The following is a 24,659-nucleotide window of genomic DNA, read 5'->3' on the forward strand; positions in this document are numbered from 1 at the left end:
GATGCACTGCAGTGCAATAGTAAATGTGACACCCTAGATGGACATCCGCATAAAAATTAGTTCTTATCTCCTTACAAATAATTTGTTGTAATATGCCTTTAAGAGATAGCAGCATGATACTACTAGAAGGGAAATGTACTATGTGATCCAGTCTTCGTTTCACTTTTTCTTGGTAAGAAGTCTTACAACACCAGGTTAAAGTCCAACAGGTTTCGAATCACTAGCTTTCGGAGCACTGCTCCTTCCTCAGGTGAATGAAGAGGTGGGTTCCAGAAACATATGTATATATATATATATATATATATGTAGTCAAAGATGCAAAACGATACTTTGAATGCAAGTCTTTGCAGGTAATTAAGTCTGCAGGTCCAGACGGAGCAACTGGAGAGACGGACAATCGCAGGTTAAAGAGGTGTCAATTGTCTCAAAGGACAGAGTACCCTTTGTCGTCCAGTACTTCCCCGGAGCGGAGAAACTACAACATCTTCTTCGCAGCCTTCAACATGTCATCGATGAAGACAAACATCTTGCAAAGGTCATCCCCACATCCCCACTACTTGCCTTCAAACAACTGCACAACTTCAAACAAGCCATTGTTTGCAGCAAACTACCCAGCCTTCAGAACAGCGAGCACAAAATCACGCAACCCTGCCATGGCAATCTCTGCAAGACGTGCCAGATCATCGACTTGGGCACCACCATTACACGTGAGAACACCACCCAGCAGGTACGTGACACATACTCGTGCGATTCGGCCAATGTTGTCTAAATCATACGCTGCAAGACAGGATGTCCCGAAGCGTGGTACATTGGCGAGACCATGCAGACGCTGCGACAACGGATGAACGGACATCACACGACAATCACCAGGCAGGAATGTTCCCTTCCAGTCGGGGAACACTTCAGCAGTCAAGGGCATTCAGCCTCTGATCTCCGGGTAAGTGTTCTCCAAGGTGGCCTTCAAGACTCGGGACAAGACAGAATCGCCGAGCAGAAACTTATAGCCAAGTTCCATACACAAGTACGGCCTCAACTGAGACCTTTGATTCATGTCGCGTTACATTCACCCCCCCACCATCTGGCCTGGGCTTGCGAAATCCTACCAACTGTCCTGGCTTGAGACAATTAACACCTCTTTAACCTGCGATTGTCCGTCTCTCCAGTTGCTCCGTCTGGACCTGGAGACTTAATTACCTGCAAAGATTTGCATTCAAAGTATCATCTTGCATCACTGACTTTGTCTATATATGTTTCTGGAATCCACCTCTTCATTCACCTGAGAAAGGAGCAGTGCTCCGAAAGCTAGTGATTCGAAACAAACCTATTGGACTTTAACCTGGTGTTGTAAGATTTCTTACTGTGCTCACCCTGTCCAATGGCGGCATCTCCACATCATGGCTACCACTTTTTCATGAGCAGAGCACAGCACACAGCTCTGAAATCTTCAAGCATTATAGAAACATACAACTGTTTTCATGTGCCAAGAATGCAAAAGAGAGATGATAGTTTGACTCCATTCAGGTCACTGCATTGCATCGAGAAGCAAACAATGAAAACATTGCCAAACAGTTTCCTGAAGACAACCCTTCATGGAAGACAACATACTGGTTGGACATGGAAGAACAATACTGATAAATCTGCAATGTCATACTCATTGTCCAGGCTCATGATTTAGCACTCATGACATTTGTTTAGTCATTGTTTCCACTGCATTAAGAAAGCCACTGTTCAATTACAAAATTGACACGAATTGCCTTAAAGATTTATCTGGCGACAAAAATTCATTGGAGGAGACTTCTGGTGGCGGCCATAGAGGAGTAGGTTGCACATTTGATAGCTCCCGCCGGTAACGGATTTTTGGACCTTTTCCCCCTGTTTGTTTTCAGATTTTATGGGATAAATCGGTGAAGAGGGAGACAGTAAGGAGAAATCCCCCTCCGGTGTATAGAGAATTGGACCAGAAATGACCGCGTGAGACGACAAAGTTCTATAAGGGGGACTCAAGCAGAGCTGGTAACACGGGACAGCATGGCGGGGCAGCAGGGCCGCGGGGAGACGACACAGTGGTCGACGGAGCATCTGGTGAAGTTGTTCGAGGATTGCTTCGCCAAGCTGAAGACTAACACGCTGGACCCGATTAAGGCTTCGATTCATCAAGTGGTTCAGAATCAGGAAACTCACGGGACAGCGATTCGGGGGCGGGGGGAACAAAAATTGTCCGAGCAAGAGGAGTATATAACCGTGCTGGAAAGCAAGGTGGGGGATGATGAACGACCGCCAGAAAAGAATGCAGGAGAAGCTGGAGGACCTGGAGAATAGGTCCAGGAGGCAGAATCTCTGAATTGTTGGCCTCCCTGAAAGCAGTGAGGGATTGGATGCGAGGGCCTATGTGACGGACATTTTGGAGAAGTTGATGGGGGCTGGGGCATTCCCTCTGCCCCTGGAATTGGACAGAGCGCACAGAGGCCTCGCGAGGAAGCCCTGAGCGAACGAGCCGCTGAGGGCCATGATGGTACGTTTTCACTGTTTCATGGACAAGGAACACGTTTTGAGGTGGGCCAAGAAAGAACGGAGCCGCAAGTGGGAGAACTGTGAGTTGCGCATCTATCAGGACCTGGGAGCGGATTTGGTCAAGAGGCGAGCTGGGTTCAATCAGGCAAAAACGACCCTCTTTAAGAAGGGGGTGAAGTTCGGGACGCTGTACCCAGCCCGTCTGTGGGTCACACATGAAGAACGGCACTTCTACTTTGAAACGCCAGACGAAGTATGGACCTTTATTAAAGAAATGAAGCTGGAGGCGAATTAAAAAGACACTTAAGCCTTGGAAAAGTACTGTGGCGGCGATTTGTGGTGCTGGATTGTATAAATCCAAGTAGCTTTATTTGAAATAATGGGCTGTGTGGATGGTTAAAGGTTGATCTGTCTTGTAGGGACCTTGTTAGAGGGGGGATGGGCTTTGAATTTGGTTCTGCTTTCTGGGTGACTATTTTTCTAAAGTGACTGTTTCTTCACTGTTTTTTCTGATGTTTGTTTACTGGGGAATGTGATGCTTTTAAAATGTTTATTCATCTGGTGGGGGGGGGGGGAGGAAGAGGAGAAAACAATAGGGAGACAGACTGTTTGGCACCAGGGGCGGAAGCTACCGAGTCAGCATGGGTCAGCTGACTCTCGGAAGCGCAGTGGGGGATGAGCAGGTGTTAAGCTAGAGCTTGACTTGGGGGATTGGGTTTCTAGTGTTGCTGCTCATGAGGGGGGGGGGGGAGAGCTGCTTTGCTCACAGGTGAGGAAGTATTACCAGGGGCAAATGGGAGGTCGGGAACGGCGGCAGCCCGAGTGGGTACTCGAGGAAGCAGAGGGCACGAGCTCGAGGCTGGTTATGGCTAGTCGGTGGGCGGGGGGGGGGGGGTTGGAAGCCCCCCGTCCAGGCTGATCACATGGAACGTGAGAGGACTGATTGGGCCGGTCAAGAGGGCTCGCGTATTCGCGCATTTGAGGGAACTGAAGGCGGACGTGGCAATGCTACAAGAGACACACCTAAAGGTTTCAGACCAGACGAGATTGAGAAAGGGGTGGGTTAGCCAAGTGTTCCACTCAGGACTGGACTCAAAGACCAGGGGGGTAGCAATATTGATCAGCAAACAAGTGGCGTTCGAGGCAGGGAGAATCGTGTCAGACAAGGGGGGTAGGTACATAATGGGGAGTGGGAAGCTGGAGGGGGTGCGAGTGGTACTTCTGAACATATATGCACCGAATTGGGACGATGTGGAATTTATGAGGCGGGTGTTAGGTAAGATCCCAGACTTAGAGTCACATAACCGGATCATGGTAGGGGACTTCAATACAGTCATTCATTGGGAAGTGGACTGGTCAAAAGCCAGGACAGGGAGGAGGCCGGCTGCGGCAAAGGAATTGAAGGGTTTTATGGAACAGATGGGAGGAGTTGACCCATGGAGGTTTGCATGGCCGAGGACGAAGGCATTTTCCTTTTTTACACATGTCCACAAGTTATACTCTCGCATCGACTTTTTTGTTCTGAGCAGGGCGCTAATACCGAAGGCGGTAGATACTGAGTACTCGGCAATTGCAGTGTCGGACCATGCCCCGCATTGGGTGGATCTATGGGTTAGTGTGGAGAGAGGGCAATGCCCGCTATGGAGACTGGATGTGGGGTTGTTAGCGGACGAAGCGATCTGTGGGCGGGTTAACAAGTCCATCCAGAACTACCTGGAAACAAATGATACGGGGGAGGTCTCTTCAGCGACGGTCTGGGAAGCTTTGAAGGCAGTAGTCAGAGGGGAATTAATCTCGATACAGGCCCACAGAGAAAAGGCATAACGGGCTGAGAGGGACAGGTTAGTTGAGGAGATACTCCAGGTGGACAGGAGATACTCGGAGGCCACGGACGCGGGGCTACTGAGGGAGCGGCGGAGGTTACAGGTGGAGTTTGGGCTGTTGACCACAGGGAAAGCAGTGGAACAGTTGAGGAAAGCAAGGAGGGGTGATCTATGAGTATGGGGAAAAGGCAAGCAGAATGTTGGCGCACCAGCTCAGGAAGAGGGAGGCGGCCAGGGAGATTGGTAAAGTAAAGAGTAGAGGCGGGAAGACAGTCCTGGACCCAGCGGGGGTGAACGAGGTGTTTAAGGACTTTTATAGTAAATTATGAGTCGGAGCCCCCAGCTGGGGTGGAGGAGATGAGGCAGTTTCTGGATCAGTTGAGGTTCCCGAAGGTAGAGGAGGACCTGGTGGAGGGGCTGGGAGCCCCAATTGAGATTGAGGAAATAATCAAGGGGCTGGAGGGCATGCAGTTCGGCAAGGCTCCGGGGCCTGATGGGTACCCGGTGGAATTCTGTAAGAATTTTTCAAAGATATTGAGCTCACTGCTGGTGAGGACATTTAACGAAGCAAGAGAGAAGGGAGTCCTCCCCCCAACAATGCAGCAGGCCTCGATTTCATTGATCCTGAAACGGGAGAAGGATCCGGAGCAATGCGGGTCATACAGGCCGATTTCTCGACTGAATATGGATGCCAAACTGCTGGCTAAGATACTGGCTACAAGGATAGAGGTCTGTGTCCCAGGGATGATAGGGGAAGACCAGACGGGATTTGTTAAGGGCAGGCAACTCAAGGCCAATGTTCGAAGGCTTCTAAATGTTATTATGATGCCCTCAGAAGGAGAGGAGGCAGAGGTGGTGGCAGCGATGGATGCGGAGAAGGCTTTTGACCGGGTGGAGTGGAATTACCTGTGGGAGGCGCTGGGAAGATTTGGGTTTGGTGAGGGCTTTATTGACTGGGTGCGGTTGCTCTATCAGGTACCAGTAACGAGTGTGCGTACGAACCGGCTGAGGTTGGGGTATTTTAAACTACATCGAGGGACGAGGCAAGGGTGCCCCCTCTCCCCGTTACTGTTTGCTCTGGCCATAGAGCCATTGGCCAAGGCGTTAAGAGCCTCTAGGGACTGGAAAGGGCTTCTTCGGGGTGGGGGAGGTGGAGCACCGGGCCTCGCTTTACGCAGATGACCTGCTCTTGTACATTTCGGACCCGCCGGAGGGGATGGGGGAAGTAATGAGAAACCTGGGGGAATTTGGCAGTTTTTCAGGGTATAAACTGAACATGGGGAAAAGCGAGATGTTTGCGATCCAGGCAAGAGGACAGAAGAGACTGGGAGAGCTGCAGCTTAGAATGGTAGGCAAGAGCTTTCAATATCTGGGAATCAAAGGTGGCCCAGGAATGGGAGTCACTGCACAAGTTAAACCTATCCCGGTTGGTAGAACAAATGGCAGTGGACTTTAAGAGATGGGACATGCTCCCGTTATCACTGGCGGGGAGGGAACAGACCGTGTAAATGACGGTCCTCCCCAGATTTCTGTTTGTCTTCCAGTGCCTCCCCATCTTCATCCCTAAGGCCTTTTTCAAGTGGGTGAATAAGATTATTTTGGGCTTTGTGCGGGCGAGTAAAACCCCGCGAGTGAAGAAAGTGTTGCTGGAGCGCAGTCGAGGGGAGGGTTGGTTGGCGCTGCCGAACTTCTGCAATTACTACTGGGCGGCTAACATAGCCATGATCAGGAAGTGGGTAGTGGGGGAGGGGTCGGCATGGGAGCGGATGGAGGCTGCGTCATCTAAAGACACCACTTTGGGAGCACTGGTAACTGTACCTCTGCCGTTCGCGCCGGCCCGATACTCCACAAGTCCGGTGGTAGTGGCGGCTCTGAGGATCTGGGAGCAATGGAGGAGATATAAGAGAGAGGAGAGAGAATCGATTTGGACCACGATTTATAATAACCACAGGTTTTTACCGGGTAAGGTAGATGGCGGGTTCCGGAGTTGGCAAAGGGTAGGAATTAGAAGGATGGGGGATCTATTCATAGATGGGAGGTTTCCCAGCTTGAAAGCTTTGGAGGATAAATTTAAATAGCCAGCAGGGAATGGGTTTAGGTATTTGCAGGTGCGAGACTTGCTGAGAAAACAGGTGTCGGCCTTTCCGCGGCTGCCGCCATGGGGGATACAGGATAGAGTAGTTTCCAGTACCTGGGTGGGAGAGGGGAAGGTATCAGATATTTACCAGGCGCTTTCGGAGGCGGAGGAAAGTTCGTTGGAGGAGCTTAAGGGCAAGTGGGAGGATGAGCTAGGAGGAGAGATAAAGGCGGGGCTATGGGCGGATGCCCTAAGCAGGGTTAATACCTCCTCATCATGTGACAGGCTTAGCCTAAGGTAGTCCACCGGGCACACATGACAGCGGCTAGGATGAGTAAGTTCTTCGGGGTTGAGGATAGGTGTGCGAGGTAGGCGGGAAGCCCAGCAAATCATGTCCACATGTTTTGGGCATGCCCGAAGCTTCGAGGGTTTTGGCAGGATTTTGCTTCGGCAATGTCCACGGGTGGTGCCCCGTCCGGAGGTAGCGATCTTTGGAGTGTTGGAAGATCCAGGAGTTCAGGGGGCGAAAGAGGCCAATGTCGTGGCCTTTGCCTCCCTAGTAGCCCGGAGACGGATCTTGTTAATGAGGAGGGACTCGAAGCCCCCGAGTGTAGAGACCTGGGTTTGTGACATGGCTGGGTTTCTCAGTCTCGAGAAAATAAAGTTTGCCTTAAGAGGGTCAATGGCCGGGTTCACCCAGAGGTGGCAGCCGTTCGTCGACGTTCTCGGGGAAAATTAAAATGTCGGCAGATGCAGTATTCCAAGGGGGGGGGGGGGATTGTTGTTGCATGGTTGAGGTGCGTGAAGATTGGGTGTGTGGGGGGGGGGGAGGAGATGTTTATTTTACCATGTTAATGTCATTGTTTATGTTACTGTTATAAAACTTTTCACATACCTCAATAAAAAAAAATTTTTTTTTTTAATTCATTGGAGAAAATTAAAAGCTGTCGTGCAAAGTGTTAGTTAAAACATGGGTATTACAGTTTAAGTATAATATAGGATATGATTAAGTATAACATAGGATATGCTGCTCAATTACTATTGTTACTTGCCTTGAGGCAGACTATTTCAAAAAAAAACTCACTGAGCATCAGAGATCTTGCCACGTATAAAGTGGGAAATGACATGAAAGGACATTTAGGCTTTGCTGGGACTGCAAGAAGACAGCAATATAATCCATATCCAAAATAAATTACATTAGGGACAAAGGGATAAGGAAAAGGGAACAGGGACCTGCCAGGGTGAAACATAACTCAGCTAGTGACTGCACCTACAGTCAACCGCAAATTAGAAGACAAGAGCAAAAACAATTCACAAATTTCTTCTCTTATCTCAGTACTAAATGATCGGACTCTTCGCCCAGGACTGTACTCACCATGTTTCTGACATAAACGATGGGCCCCTGTGAGTGGATTCAATGGCAGGTGGGAGGTGGGGAGGGAAGAATTCAGTAGGACACCCAAAAATCGGTTTATCGGAGGACTGAACCTCTTGTGGTATCATCCATTGGTGCCCACCATCAATCAGGATTCCCACTGGAGGCCGGCATTAAAGTGAATTGCATCACACTGATGGGATGTAGATGAATATGCAACCAGAAACCCCCTCCCCGCCCGATTCTCCATGATGCCAGCAGGAAATCATATCTGGAAACACATGGTTGGCGGAAGTTAGGACTTACCTGAAGAATGCCCGGGACATCCTCTGGAGTTTGGGATGGAGACTACCAACAACCCCCGGAACCACAGAAATGGGTTGCCGAAGCATCTTTGAGGTGGATATTCCAGCTTCACTGTCATCTAGGAGGTCCATCTTCCAGCCTCAGAGTCTTCCTTGATGCTGATTGTTCTTCAGGAGGTCTGTCTTCTTTCTTCAATCGTGGGCCAGTGATGTTGTATACCCTTTAAATGTGGTATCTAGTTATGACGCCGTGAAGCGCAATATCAAGTCTGCCCCACACAGAGTTTGGCGCTGAACCCAAGGTGCACAATTAGTTAGACCGGAGCTGGAAGATATGGCGTGGTTTCACGTCAGCCTCCGAAGCAGGAAACACTCCCCTTCCCTTCCCCACCCCCACCCCCACCATGGGGCTCATTGCCAAATGGGAGAATTCCACCCAATGTCTCAGCATCCACCCCATCAAGCCCCTTCAGAATTTTGTAAATTTCACTCTAGAGGATATAAGCCCCCTTTACTCAGCCTCTCATCATAGGTACCCAGGGACCAATTTAGTGAACCTTCACTGTACTGCCTGCAATGCAAATATATCCTTCCTTTAGGATGGAGACCAAAACTGCACACTGTTTCAAAATGTAGTCCCACCAAAGCCCTGTATAATTCTTCAGTCCTGTACTTCAATCTCCTGCCAATAATTTCCAACATGCCATTTGCCTTCCTAATTGCTTGATCGATCTGCACATTCTAACTTTCTACATTGCTTGCACCAATATGGCTGTGAACATATTGGGGAGGTGGCAGTGCAGTGGCGTTGTCACTGGACTAGTAATCCAGAGACCCAGAGAAAGATCTGCAGAACCAGGTTCAAATCCCACTACAGAATTTTGAATTCAATCAAAATCTGAAATTAGAAGTCTAATGATGTTGATTGCTGTAAAACCCCATCTGGCTTACCAAGTCCTTTAGGGGAGGAGACCTTCCATCCTGACTCCAGATCCACAACAATGTAGTTGACTCTCAAATGCCCTCCGACATGGAGGACAGTTAGAGACGGGCAATAAATGCTAGCCCAGTTCACATCCCGTAAAATAATTAAATGTTGGTCTCGGAGACCTCGGGTGAATGCCGTTCAGCACTGGTCTCCACAAACGAGGACCAGACAGAACAGCATTTGTGGGGGTCACACAGGGAATTGGAGGCCCCCAATTGCATGCCCTTTGAGCAGGGTGGTACCCTGGCGTAGCTGGTGCCACCTGGACACTGCCAGCCTGGCACCTGGCAGTACCAGTCTGGAACCCTGGCAGTGTCACATGGGTGCAAACCTGGCACACTCAAGTTGTCCAGGAGGCATTGGCAACTGGCATGGCTACTGCTAAGTTGGCACTACCAACGTGTCCAGCTGGCATTATCTGCGTGCGCGATCAGACCAGGGGTGTCCTGCGTGGGTCTTGGGGGAGTTGGGGCCCGCCTATAGTGCTGTCAGGCGTGGCGGGGGGGGGGGGGGGGGGGGGGGGGGGGGGGATTGCAGGGGGAATTGTTTCAGGGGCCTCGGGAAATTTTTTTTTTTTTAATTAAATGTTTTTCTTACAAACTTCACACCTAAAATAGATTCTACTTTTCTATTCTTCTGACCAAAGTGAATAACTTCTCCACAATTTACACTATTTGCCATCTTTGTTGCCCACTTACTTAAATCAGTGTATCCCTCTTTGCAGTCTCGGTGTCCTCTCCACAGCTGGCCTTTCCATCTAGCTTTGAATCATCATCAGTAAACTTAAATATATAACTTCTGTCTCTTTGTCTAAGTCATTCATATGGATTGTAAACAGCAGAGGTCCCAGCACTTATACATGTACTCCATTAACCATAGCCTGCCAACTTGAAAATGGCCCGTTTATGTCCTCTGCTTCCTGTCAATTAACCAACTCTCTACATATTACCCCCAACTCTATAGGACCCTACCTTGTCCACTAACCTTTTGTAATAATAATAATAATAAATAGGTTTTGGAAATCCAGATAACTATTAAGGCTTTGTTCCTTAATGCGCGGAGCATTTGCAACAAAGTGGGTGAACTTAATCGCACAGATAGATATAAACAGGTACGATATAATTGAGATTACGGAGACATAGCTGCTGGGTGACCAGTGATGGCAACTGAATGTTCCAGAGTATTCAGTATTTAGGAAGGACAGGCAAAAAAGTAAAGGTGGTGGAGTGACATTGCTGGTTAAAGAGGAAATTAACACAATAGTGAGAAAGTATATTAGCTCTGACAATGTGGAGTCTGTATAGGTAGTTCTGAGAAATACCAAGGGGCAAAAATCATTAGTAAGCGTCATATATAGACCCCCGAACTGCAGAGATGATGTTGGGAATGGCATTAAACAACAATTAGAGATGCATGCGATATGGGAATATCTGTGATCATGGGGGATTTTAATCTGCACATAAATTGGGGAAATCAAACTAGCCACAGTAACATAGAGGAGGAATTCCTGGAGTATAAACGGGATGGTTTTGTTGACCAATATGTGGAGGAACCAACTAGAGAGTAGGCCATCTTAGACTGGGTACTGTGTAATGAGAAGGGAATCATTACCAATTTCTTTTGTTCTTTGTAGTGCTGAGGTTTTTGGCCATGGTTGGTATCATGACCAGTACAGGCCTGGAGTGCCGAAGGGCCTGTTCTGGTGTTGTATTGTCCTTTGTTCAATCTAGCTGTGCGAGACCCTTTATGGATGTGCGACCATAACATGATAGAATTTTTTATCAAGATGGAGAGTGAAGTAGTTGATTCAGAGACGAGGGTGCTGAATCTTAATAAAGGAAACTATTAAGATATGAGGCACGAGTTGACCTTGATAGATTGGGGAGAGTTGTTTAAAGGGATGACAGTGGATAGGCAATGGCAAACATTCAAGGAACGGATTGAGGAACTGCAACAACTGTTTATTCCAAAGCAAAATGGATAAGAGGGCCAATCCATGGCTTACAAAGGAAATTTGAGATAGCATCCAATTAAAGGAAGAAGCATATAGATTGGCCAAGAAAAATAATAGGTCTGAGAATTAGGAACAGTTTAGAATTCAGCAAAAAAGGACCAAGGGATTGATGAAGAAGGGGAAAATACAGTACGAAAGTAAGCTTGTAGGGAACATAAAACACTGACACTAAGGCCGAGCGTCAAAACCGGCAAGAATGACGCCGGCGTCAACGGGCCTCCAGGCCCAGGCATTCATCCCTTCTTCGGGGGCTAGTACGGCGGCGGAGTGCTGTGCGCTCGAAAGCCGGCACGCCACGGCCGGCGCAGGTCCGCGCATGCGTGCCAGTTGCCGTCTCCACGCCGGCCCCCGGCCAACATGGCGGAGCCCCACAGGGGCCCGGCGCGGAAGAACATAGGCATCCCCCGGAATTAGCCCACCTGCCGATCGGTAGGCCCCGATCGCGGGCCTGGCCACCGTGGAGGCACCCCCCCCTCCCTCCACCAGGACGACCCCCGCAGCCAGAACTCCGAAGTCCCGCCAGGTGGGACCATGCGTAACCCATGCCGGCGGAATTCGGCGGGCACTCGTGTGGAGAATCACCGCGGGAGCCGCTTTCAATGGCCCGGCGTGGCGCGATTCACGCAACCCCCCCCGGCGATTCTCCTGCTGACATGTTCTAAGCATATTATGCTTTTCTAAGTGCATTGTTAAGGTAATTGTTAATAATTGATTACAGCATTTTTCCAATGACTGAGGTTAGGTTAACTGGTCTCAAGTTCCCCGTTGTCTCTCTCCCTCCTTCCTGTGGTGTAACATTTGCCAACCCCCAAACTTGTGGGACCCTTCCTGTATCAAAGGAATCTTGGAAAATCATAGCCAGTGTACCACCATCTCTGTAGCTCTCTCTTTTAGCACCCCCGGGTTTAGGCCATCTGGTCCTGGATAGCTGTTAGATTTTTGTCCCTCAAATTTCTGGAATATTGTTTTCTATGCTGATCTTAATTACCTTAATTTCTTCAGTAATAAATCTTATAACACCAGGTTAAAGTCCAATAGGTTTGGGTTAGCCCTGTTGCTTCATGGCGCCGAGGTCCCAGGTTCGATCCCGGCTCTGGGTCACTGTCCGTGTGGAGTTTGCACATTCTCCCCGTGATTGCATGGGTTTCGCCCCCACAACCCAGAGATGTGCAGGGTAGGTGAATTGGCCACACTAAATTGCCCCTTAATTGGAAAAAATTAATTGGGCATTCTAAAAAAAAATTTTTAATTTAAAAATGTTTTTAAAGTCCAACAGGTTTATTTGAAATCACCAGTTTTCGGAGCGTAGCTCCTTCATCACTCACCTGATGAAGGAGCTACACTCCAAAAACTAGTGATTCCAAATAAACTTGGACTTTAACCTGATGTTGAGTCATGTGAGAGTACCTTTAAGAAATGGGTGTGTATATAAATATATGTAGTGAGAGTACCTTTAAGAAATGGGTGTTTACTACCACAGTGATGTCAGAGACTGGGTGGAGCTGGGTTGTCTGTCAGCTTTTTACTTTCGTTTTTGAGCAGGCTGCAGGGTGTGTTTTAGTTTTGTTTTCAGTGTTGGAGCTGAAGCCAGATCAAGCAGGTGTACTGCTGTTCTCTCTGCCATCAAAAGACTATCTCTTGATCATTTCAGAATTCAGAATTATAAATGAATTATAAATGTTCTCAGTCATGAATGTAAACCTAATGTGCTTCTGTTGAAAGGTGTTTTAAGTCTTATGGATGTTAAAAGGAAAGCTTAAAGGATTACTTAGTGTTGTATTTTTTGGGGGTTGTATTTGAATTAATGGTTGCTCAGATGTTCACTGTATGTTTTAAAAAGGTTAACTTGAGTTCATAGAATAAATATTGTTTTGTTTTAAAAAATACTTTTCCATTTCTGCTGTACCACACCTGTAGAGTGGGCCGTGTGCTCCTCATACCACAACCTATTAAAAGTTGTGGGTCAGGTGAACTCCATGATACAGTTTGGGGTTCTCTAAACCCTGGCCCATAACAGTTGTAAGACTTCTTACAGTGCCCACCCCAGTCCAACGCCGGCATCTCGGCAACATGGCAACCATCGACACCTTAGTTTCTTCAGTACGAAGTCTTACAACACCAGGTTAAAGTCCAACAGGTTTGTTTCGATGTCACTAGCTTTCGGAGCGCTGCTCCTTCCTCAGGTGAATGAAGAGGTCTGTTCCAGAAACACATCTATAGACAAATTCAAAGATGCCAAACAATGCTAGGAATGCGAGCATTAGCAGGTGATTAAATCTTTACAGATCCAGAGATGGGGTAACCCCAGGTTAAAGAGGTGTGAATTGTACCAAGCCAGGACAGTTGGTAGGATTTCGCAGGCCAGATGGTGGGGGATGAATGTAATGCGACATGAATCCCAGGTCCCGGTTGAGGCCGCACTCATGTGTGCGGAACTTGGCTATAAGTTTCTGCTCGGCGATTCTGCGTTGTCGCGGGTCCTGAAGGCCGCCTTGGAGAACGCTTACCCGGAGTTTCTTCAGTCTTTTTAGCCCCTAGATTATCCTCTATTTCTGGTATGCAACTTTATTTATCTTCTTAGAAGAATCCAGTCTGTATCTGGAGTCTGTGTACTATTTTGATCTCCTTACTTAAGAAAGGATATAAATTGTATTAGAAGCAATTCAAAGAAGGGTCACTCAATTGATTCCTGGGATGAAGGGGTGAGCTTATGAGGAACGTTTGAGCAGTTTTTAAACATTTCTATCATGGGATGAGGATGTCGCTCGGAAGACCAGGATTCGTTGTCCATCGCCAATTACCTTTGAACCAAGTGACTTACTCGGCCACTGCAGAACGCAATTAAGAGTCAATCATATCACTATGGATCTGGAGTCACTTGTAGGTCAGATGAGGTAATTTTGGCAGTTTCCTTCCCTGGAGGACATTAGATGAGTTTTTACAACACAAAACTATCGTTGATTGGTCATTGATTACTGAGACTGACTTCCAGATTTAATTGAATTTTACTTGTACCATCTGTTGTGGTAGGATTTGAACCCTGGCCCTCTGGGTTATTGTCTGTAGGTTGGGCTTGTATTCATTGGAGTTTAGAATGAGAGGTGGTCTTAGATTATCATAGAATTTACAGTGCAGAAGGAGGCCATTCGACCCATCGAGTCTGCACCGGCTCTTGGAAAGAGCACCCTACCCAAGGTCAACATCTCCACCCTATCCCCATAACCCAGTAACCCCACCCAACACTAAGGGCAATTTTGGACACTAAGGGCAATTTATCATGGCCAATCCACCTAACCTGCACATCTTTGGACTGTGGGAGGAAACCTGAGCACCCGGAGGAAACCCACGCACACACGGGGAGGATGTGCAGACTCCGCACAGACAGTGACCCAAGCCAGGAATCGAACCTGGGACCCTGGAGCTGTGAAGCAATTGTGCTATCCACAATGCTACCGTGCTGCCCACTTATTGAAATCTATGAGATCCTGAGGGAATTTGTCAGGATGGGTGCTGAGAGGATGGGACGCAATGACTACAACTCGGACTCTAGCTCAGTAACTCGGAGCTGAAGTTGCACAAGCTGCAGACTTACAGCAAACGTGGTATTTTTGTTCATGATTGCTGCACAAAGTGAATTTGCAGGAATTTCTCTGAGGATCTATCTTGAGAAGATCTAGAGAGCTATACTTTGGAACAGAAACCAGAGACAGTGACAAGTTCAGATTCTGTTTCTGAGGATTTTTCAATGCCCATAGTGGCAGATACTCAATTAACTACTTAAGTACCATCTACAGAAAGGAATGAGGACACTTCGGAGGTCGCAAGTAGCCGAGTTCAAGAACACTAAATTCTACCAAAAAGGAGTAGACGTCTACCAGAGAGACTGTCTTATTGAATTGTACATATGAATAGAAATAACATATCATGGAATCTGTTGTATAAATGTTAATCTTGTTGTTGCACTAATGAAAAATGAAAATCGCTTATTGTCACAAGTAGGCTTCAAATGAAGTTACTGTGAAAAGCCCCTAGTCGCCACATTCCGGCGCCTGTTCGGGGAGGCTGTTACAGGAATCGAACCGTGCTGGTGGCCTGCCTTGGTCTGCTTTCAAAACCAGCGATTTAGCCCTGTGCTAAACAGCCCCATATGAAGTAAAGAGGGAGGGATGTTATGTATCTGGGAAAACATTCTTGCTGGTTCCACATCATGTGATGTGTAATAACGTCAGCAAAGTGCTTGCATGGATTTTGAGCATATCACCATCTTGATTATATGATCTTCTCATTGTGTTTTACAAGAATCCAGAGTGTGGGCACCTCCATACTTTTCCTCTTTGTGACAACAAAGAAATATAACAGAGAACAGGTTTGCACATTGGTTATTATTCACTACCAAGATTCAAATGCAAAAAATGGCCACTTGAGGGAAGCATCAGAGCACAAGGAGGCATCTAAGAGTTAATGTATTCATGAGAGCAGAAAATTGAGAGAAGTATTAGTAAGAGAAAGAAAATCATTAGTCTCTAAACCAACGCAGCATTGAAGGTCTGCCAATGCAGAAGTCCTGCCAACACCACAGAATGTTAATAATACACAATGTGCTCCTACCTAAAAACCAAGTCACAAAAAGACAACGTGTTAACATCTCAGTAGCAGGGAATACTTTCACTTTCTCCTTCCATGTCATTTGAATGAAGGTTCAACTCAGCATATATTCTACTATACACTGATTCTCTATGTAATTTTCACTGATGACAATGCTGCACGAATAAGCACAACATTTTTTTTTAAACATAAGAGCTGCAGGTACAAAATAAAATCAACTTTACCAGCTGCACTCAGAACATGAAATGAAGATTACTAACAACTTGAATTGGGAGTTAACTGCATGACCTCTTGAAACACAAGGCAAATACTTCAGTTATTGACCCAAGCAGAGATATTTTGCAACTTCTTGACAAAGGAGTTAGCCCAGATCAAAGACATTCATGGCCATGTTAATTTATCCACATGTCAGAGTTTTTCTTTCAGGTACTGTAACAATCTACCCCAGTTTGAACGCAGACGGTAATTTAAACACTCGTATTTAACCTTCCCACCCCCTCAAAACACAGCAAACATCAAGTCTGATTTTTTTCGACAACTGCCGATTTAATTTCACAACTACACATACCTTTACTGACTGGCTCTTCTGGTTACTAAATCTTCATTTTAAATGGACTGCAGATGTAAACATTTTTTCAAACCATTTGCTCTCTCAAACCCGATCGCGTTGGAGCAGGTTCCAACCATAACTTCTGGAATGTTCCTTTTGGAAAACACAATCTTGGCTGAAGCGAACATGTAGAAAACTCACCTCTGAAGCCAGACGGTGAAAGCACTTCACTGCTGCTGCTTACCGCATATGAATACAAACACAGAGCAAGAAGAAATGATATGTTTATGGTCTGGAAATAGCTACAAGACCACACCTAAAATCTATGGCTGAACACATATTTTTTTTAAAAAGGGCCAACGAGCTTCGACTACTCCACATGTTTCAGTCTGGAAGGAGTTTCAGTACATGCAATATCTGAGAACACAAGGGCATTTGTGAACTCAATACATATTGATGTAATCACTTTGGATTCTAATGGAAAGTAAACCTGCATGCAGTGCCGCTGGATGTATTAAAAGGGGCCTGTGAAGTACAATCTGATGAATCATTTTAATAAAATTCAACTTAATTGCTGCTTTTTGTTTAGAAACAAGACACATTGGCAAGTGTACACACAGACTACAGAATGCAGATGAGTTTTCACACAGTTATCAATCCAGCAGTGATAAGATAAAACTAATTAATACATTACAGAACAGTTTAAAACTATGCTGTAGTAGCTATTATACAGTTCTGAATCTGTAGTGGTGTTGCATGCCATATACACTAAATTATTGTAATTTTATCAACATGATCGGAGATTTTACCAACTTGCAGAGACATTTAGTGGAGATTCTACTCAGGGCTACAGATGGGCATTAGTAGCTAGTTATTTGCTTCGTCCAGTCCAGAGCCAACCAACCCTCTTGCCTTCCTTTGCTCTCCTCCTCCTACAAGTTGAACAGGTGCTTGAACTGCCAACAAGTTTACACAGTGTTTTATCCCGCAATGATTCAGATGATTAGACATTGCTGCAAAAATAGCAGCATCCAAACCAACATTTACAAAATAAGAAATAAGATTTTTTTTTAGAAAGCTAAAGTGATGTCTGTAAGCAATAGCCCCACCAGCTAAAAGGGGGAAGTTACACAAACCAGGTCATTCACAAAACACCTGTTATCGTCATCGCAAAAGTGGAAACAGATGCAGCGGGAGACGATTTACACAATATCTACAGAATGGAGAAAGACCAGAGCTGCAAGGTACATTTTGCATTGTTCGGTCAGCCATTGATGCACAAACACATTCTTGTGTAAACTTTTAGCCAACTGAACTTCATAAGCATCACAATGACATCAGTTATGAATAATTCATGCAATTTGAACAAATATTTCACACACACACAGAGCAGTTTTATAACCATAATTGTACTTACCCTTGCATCTCCATTTACAGCCCTTGAAGAATAGTTAAAAGAAATGTGGGCAGGATCCTTGTGGTAAACCTTTAAAAGTGCTCGATCTTGAATGCTCCTGGAATCAAAAACATCAATTATTATGGAAGAAGACAGAAGATTTATTTTTGCCATTTTCCCAGATGACACCCTGGATACGAAACTCAAAGTCAATGTAACATGGCTACCACAATCGCCAATTCTGCCAATAAAACATTTTATTAGAAATTAACGACCTCTCTGACAGTTGGTAGAAAAATTCTATTCAGTGCAGTTCCCCACCCACCAGGTCATGTGGCATTTTTATAGAAACAGAGACTTAACACACTAAGTCCATTTTGATAAGGTTCCAATATCTACGGTAAATAAACAGCAATCATGGGTAGACACTGTAATCCACTGCAGTAAAATCCCCATACAGTAGGTGTGATTAATACACCCATTGTTCAGGTCACAGTGTTTAATATAGCCTCCTCACACCTCCTCAACATAATGGCACAAAGCAGCACCAGAGTCCCAGTAAGATTCCAATACGTGAATGCATATGAACACAAACTTGAAGGACAATAAACTACTGCAGCCAGCCTTCGACCACGCATGATTACATCCTGATTGTGTGGTAGATGTTTGTTATATAATGCAAAGAGATAAAGTGGAAGAATCCTTATCAATTGTTATACCAAGAAACATCATCTGGAAAAATAAAAGTTGAAATTTTCAAAGGAATGGTGATTGTTAATGCAATTGCAGTGACTGTGTTTTGTCAGAGTCACAGGCATACTGACTTTGACACCACACTACACCATTGTTGACTTGTGTGTCATCTCTTTACAGCAGTCATCCAACGGCTATCAATCTCTGAGGCTGCTGTCCTTTCTGATTCAAGATCAGAACACCACCATGTCCAAGGTCACCATTAGCAAGCTTTACACCCCCACACTATCATTGGCACTGTACTATAAAATAGAAAGTGACTACCATGATATTAATTATGTTTGAGACACTGAACTGTTGCCAAATTCAAGCTAAAACAGTTGGTGAAAAATCACTCTTTTGTCTAAATACTAATTTCCTTTCCAGTTATCTATGTTAGGAAGTGTTACTGCAACCTGAAAGAGAGCAAAGTATTGGAGGAAGAGATTTAAAGGAGGAAAATAATTTAGGAACAATGCGTTGGCAAAGACGTAAAGTAAAATATGAAAGCAGCTCAACTTGGTCTTCTGCCATAGAACTATCGACCAAGTCTTCAAACTCACAACTGCTTTGCAACAGCCTCATACCTACATTATTCTAAGTGTAGTTACTAATTACAAATGAGAGCTCCTAGCTGCATCTATTTAAACACTAGCACTGCAGCAGCTAAAGCAACCCAAAAACATTTTAGTTGCATTTACACTTACCAAATTTGCCTTGATACAGCCAACACTATCAATCATCCGGGAAGCTTCTAAAGATTTTAGCAGAAATCTGCCTTGAAGACCAAGATACCTCCTTGTGCTTTTACCACTGTACCATATCTAAGCGAATGAATCCTTTTTAAAGGTGGGTTGAACTTACAACAGTAATTATTTTAAAAAGTAAATGAAATGTAAAATTACAGGGTTGGCCTGCACATTCCTTCTCTATCATTCACGGTGAATTATAGGATTGCTCTCAATTATCTGCCAGTCAGTACATGCAGATGCCTACAGTAATAGCAAAAAAAAAAACCGATCCTGCAAAGTACATACATTAACACATCAAAAGCACAAGTACAACCATATTCCGACAGGGAATTAAAGGCAGATGCCACTTTTGAGAAATTGTTATGGATGGACTTGAATGGGAACAGGCAAAACAATTCCCAAAATTCTAAAAGAAAATGTGCTTACATGAAACATAGGGCAAAAAAGTCTCAATCAAGTCCTGCAGATTGGACGTGGAATTTCACAAGTAGTTGCAAAATAGTGCAACAAAATTAAAATACATTGCACTAAATAAAAGAAGAATCACCTGCAGACAAAGAAATTTGCACCATCCGTCGTCACCAGACCATATTGGATATCAGCAACCCAGAGGGAAAAGGATAGCAGCCACAAGAGGAAGCCTGTTCCTCGATTGAACCACACTTTCTTTGAACCCATCACCTGCAGGGCACTCATGCCCCACTTGAACCTTAACCTAGCACACGTAGAGTCATTCTGCATCCCCTTCCAGTAAATGATGCTCTATCCCTTTGAAAGGCCCATCTAAATAGCAAGACTGACTTATTTTCTATTTCAGCATTGTTATGAGCCAGGGTTTAGAGAGCCCCAAAGTGTATCATGGAGTTCACCTGACCCACAACTTTTAATAGATTGTGGTATGGGGAGCACACGGCCCACTCTACAGGTGTGGCACAGCAGAAATGGAAAAAGTATGTTTTAAAGCAAAACAATGTTTATTCTATGAACTCAAGTTAATCTTTTTAAAACATAGTGAACATATTAGCAACCATCAATTCAAATACAACCCCCAAAGAATACAACACCAAGTAATCCTTAATAACTTCCCAAACAACATCCAGAAGACAAAAGAAATACCTTTTAACAGAAGCACATTAGATTTACATTCACTACTGAGAACATTTATAATTCCGAATTCACCAAATGATCAAGAGATAGTCTTTTCATGGCAGAGAGATCAACAGTGCACCTGCTCCGCAGTGGGTTAGCCCTGTTGCCTCACGGGGCCGAGGTCCCAGGTTCGATCCCGGCTCTGGGTCACTGTCCATGTGGAGTTTGCTCATTCTCCCCGTGTTTGTGTGGGTTTCGCCCCCACAACCCAAAAGATGTGCAGGCTGGGTGGATTGGCCACGCTAAATTTCCCCTTAATGGAAAAAAAAATGAATTGGGCACTCTATATTTATTTTAAAAAACAGTACACCTGATGTCTGGCTTCAGCTCCAACACACCCTGCAGCAAACAGCCGAAAATGAAAGTTAAAAAGCTGACAGACAGCCCAGCTCTGACATCACTGCAGTAACACACACCCATTTATAAACACCCATTTCTTAATGGTACTCTCACATGACAGTATTCAGCACAGTCCTCCCAGATCTCTGTTGCAGTGCCCATAAGCCCTTTCACAGCAAGGACACAAGTCAGTTTTCATGACGGATTAGGTGCCATGACTTCATCAATCGCAAAGGTATCACTACAAGAAGAATTCCTCAGAGGGCTGAGGCAGCATTGGAAAATGTTACTGATAGGTTTGATAGTAAAAAGGACTAAACACAACTTGGGTCTCCTGATTGGCGGGAAACTATTCTAGTGCGCAGTCTCATATTATGTGATTTACAATTTGTTTTTACACTAGTGCCTGGACACAATTTACATTTAGCAAACTGACGAGTTAATTTCATGCAATAATTTTGCACAAATTCTGTTCCCCAATACCGATTGCATCCTCTTTCCTGGCCACCATCCCAGGTTGTTCGAGACTGTCCACAAAGCTGAGCTCAGTTTCCAATTCCATATCCTCACTATAATCAAAACTGCTTACATTACAATCCCCATACAGACAGATAATTAGAAAATTCAAACTTCCAGTGAATAGCTGAAAGGAAGACACAAGGGGTGCGATTCTCCGTAAAGATTTCAAAGTGTGGTAGCGAGCGGGATTTGCCGCGAGCTTCCCAGTGCTCGACCCAGCGAGGCCGGCAAAGCTACTCAACGTTAATTGGTCCACCCAATGAGGACTCACGGGCTTCTCACTGCAAATGAAGGCTCACCTGTGAATTCGCCGGGACCCGCGCTCGCCAGCCCCCCACTAACAAGGTACGGTCGAGCAGCACTTAAACATCATTTGCTCAGCCAACCCTAGCCAGCTTGCAACAATCACGCGGAAGAGACCAGCCCCACGATTCGGGGACGCTGATCTGAAGAGGCTGTTAGACACTGCGGAGGGCAGGAGGGATGTCCTGTTCCCTTGGGGGTCTCGGAGGGTGAGCTATAGGGCAGCCAATGCTGCCTGGGGTGAGGTGGCAACAGCTGTGAGCGCCGCAGGTGTGACCAGGAGGACTGGTCTCCAGTGCAGGAAGAAGGTCAATGACCTAAACCGGGCAGCACGTGTGAGTAGACACCATAGCCTACCCCCCCCCCCCCCCACCCCCACACGGGAGCATCTACCCCCCCTTCCCCTGCAATGCCCCCAACCCACCCTCCCTTCAACCACCCCTCCTCTCCCCCCCCCCCCGCCCCCCCCCCCCCCGCCCCCCCCCCCCCTCCCCCCCCCCCCCCCCCCGCCCCCCCCCCCCCCCCCCCCCCCCCCCCCACTACTGTGAACCATGCATGTGGTTAATAATGCCCTCTGTTTCTCCTCAAGAAAAGCTCTTTGGGGCACCACAGTAGCATTGTGGATAGCACAATTGCTTCACAGCTCCAGGGTCCCAGGTTCGATTCCCGGCTTGGGTCACTGTCTGTCGGAGTCTGCACATCCTCCCCGTGTGTGTGTGGGTTTCTGCCGGTTGCTCCGGTTTCCTCCCACAGTCCAAAGATGTGCAGGTTAGGTGGATTGACCATGCTAAAATTGCCCTTAGTGTCCAAAATTGCCCTTAGTGTTGGGTGGGGTTACTGGGTTATGGGGACAGGGTGTAGATGTGGACCTTGGGTAGGGTGCTCTTTCTGCACTGTAAATTCTATAACCGTCCTGGAGGTGACCGGTGTGGCCGAGGACAGAGCAGTCAGCAACGTGGTGGCTGGCAGATGCCGCAAAGGTAAGGAATCACCGGGCTCCACCCAGGGGACCTGTCAACGGTGAGTAATGATTGCCTTACCGACTGACCCATCCATCCCACTGACCACAGGTCCATTCAGTCCTCCTGGGCTTCCTATACCTATGCATCCTTCCCCTCTCAAAGTCCGCCTCCATGACAATATGAATTAAATAGGCCATATTGGTACAAATTCTGATTTAGCTATCCTTTTAGACCCCAACTCTATTCTGTCTTGGAATGAAATAGTCAGTTATAGACATATGAAAATAAGAGCAGGAGGAAACTATTTGGCCCTTCAAGCCCGCTCCGCCATTCATTACGATCATGGCTGATCACTCAACTCAATTGCCTGATCCCACCTTCCCCCCCATATACTTTGATCCCCTTCGCCCCAAGTGCCAAATCTAACTGCTTCTTGAAAACATACAAGGTTTTGGTTTCAACTGATTTCTGTGATAAGCCGACCATTCTCTGGGTGAAAACATTTCTCTTAATCTCTGTCCTAAATTGTCTACCCCGTATATTCATGCCGTGACCCTTGTATCTGGACACCCCCACCATCGGGAACATCCTTCCTTCATCTACCCCGTCTAGTCTTGTTAGAATTTTATAGGTTTCTATGAGAGCCCCCTCATTCTTCTGAACTCCAGCAAATACAATCTGAACCAACTCAATCCCTCCTCATACATCAGTCCTGCCATCCCAGGAATCAATCTCGTAAACACATCTAAATTCCATCTAGAGCAAGAACATCCTTCCTCAGATAAGGAGACCAAAACTGCACACAATATTCCAGGTGTGGCCTCACCAAGCCATCTATAATTTCAGCAAGACATTCCTGCTCCTGTTTTCGGATCATCTCAATATGAAGGCCAACATACCTTTTGCTTTCTTTACCTGCTGTACTGCATGCTTACCTCCAACGACTGGTGTACGGGGACACCCAGGTCTGTTGTACATCCTCCTCTCCTAAGTTATGGTCATTCAGATAATGATCTGCCTTTCCGATTTTGCTACCAAGCGGATAACTCACATTTATACTGCATATACCATTCATTTGCCCACTCACTCAACTTGTCCAAATCACACTGAAGGATCTCTGCATCCTTCTCACAGCTCACCCTCCCACCCAGCTTTGTGTCAAGAGCAAATTTGGAGATATTACATTTTATTCCCTCATCATTAATATATAATGTGATTAACTGGGATCCCAGCACTGATCACTGTGGTACTTCACTAGTCACCGCCTGCCATTTGGAAAAATACCCATTTACAACCTGACATTAATATCTCCCTGGGACTTGGAGATTAACAATCAATCCACCATCACCGCTACTTTTGTCATTCTCTACAGGTGTAAACACCTTGTACCGTCTTCCGAGTAAAAAGTCTCTTTTTAATCTTTAACCACCAAATCATTTAGAACTGCTGTCTTCCTAATCCATTAATCCCTGCAGTCCCCCATTTTACCCTAAATTAAAGATATAGTCCTAAAATATATAAATCTTATAAAACCTCACATTTGTAACCCCTTACCAATATGAGCAATCTCTGCCCCTGCTTCAGTGCATCAGCTACTTTTCAGTTTTTTTAACCTACAGACTTGACTTTTCCAATGCTCTCTTGGCCAGCTTCCCATCTTCCATTCTTCATAAACTGATCACCCAAAAACACTGCTACCATTCGCCCACACATCGGTATCCGATATTGCCACCAGAATGACAATTTTAAAGTTCCCATCACAGGGCAGCATGGCGGCACAGTGGTTAGCATTGCTGCCTCATGGCGCCACAGTCCCAGGTTCGATCCTGGCTCTGGGTCACTGTCCATGTGGAGTTTGCACATTCTCCTCGTGTTTGCGTGGGTTTCACCCCCACAACCCAAAGATGTGCAGTGTAGGTGGATTGGCCATGCTAAATTTCCCCTTAATTGGAAAAAAAATAATTGGGTACTCTAAATTTTTTTTTTAAAGTTCCCATCACATTCAAATCCCATGACCTCACCCCTCTCCAATTCAATCTCCTGCAGCCTTCCAATGCGCCAGGAATTCTGTGCATTTTTAGTCGTCTCCCATCTCAGCTTTGTTGGCTGCATCTTCAGCTGTCCCTGCACCAAGATCTGGAATTCCTTCCTTAAACCTTTCCGCAATTCTTTCTTTCTGAAAGACCACCCTCAAAGTTATATCCAGTGCCAAATTTTTGGTACCTGCCCTAATGTCGCCTACTTTGGCCTAGTGATACT

The 24,659-nt window shown here is 46.0% G+C and overlaps 1 protein-coding gene across 20 annotated transcripts in view; it reads right to left on the reverse strand.

Moving 5' to 3' along the window:
• The window catches only part of LOC140424893 (sickle tail protein-like), a 931,095-nt gene that overhangs the window by 207,752 nt on the left and 698,684 nt on the right, over positions 1-24,659 (reverse strand). For 17 of the 20 annotated variants that reach the window (XM_072508468.1, XM_072508466.1, XM_072508467.1 and 14 more), the window contains one exon: positions 17,666-17,762. In XM_072508468.1, coding sequence (XP_072364569.1) covers positions 17,666-17,762 — 97 coding nt within the window. Of the gene's footprint in view, positions 1-16,266; positions 16,397-16,449; positions 16,608-17,665; positions 17,763-19,083; positions 19,256-24,659 lie in introns of those variants that run through there. The other 3 variants (XM_072508482.1, XM_072508483.1, XM_072508484.1) reach the window with 3 other exon arrangements.

The sequence above is a fragment of the Scyliorhinus torazame genome, chromosome 6, assembly GCF_047496885.1.
Source record: "Scyliorhinus torazame isolate Kashiwa2021f chromosome 6, sScyTor2.1, whole genome shotgun sequence".
NCBI lineage: Eukaryota > Metazoa > Chordata > Chondrichthyes > Carcharhiniformes > Scyliorhinidae > Scyliorhinus > Scyliorhinus torazame.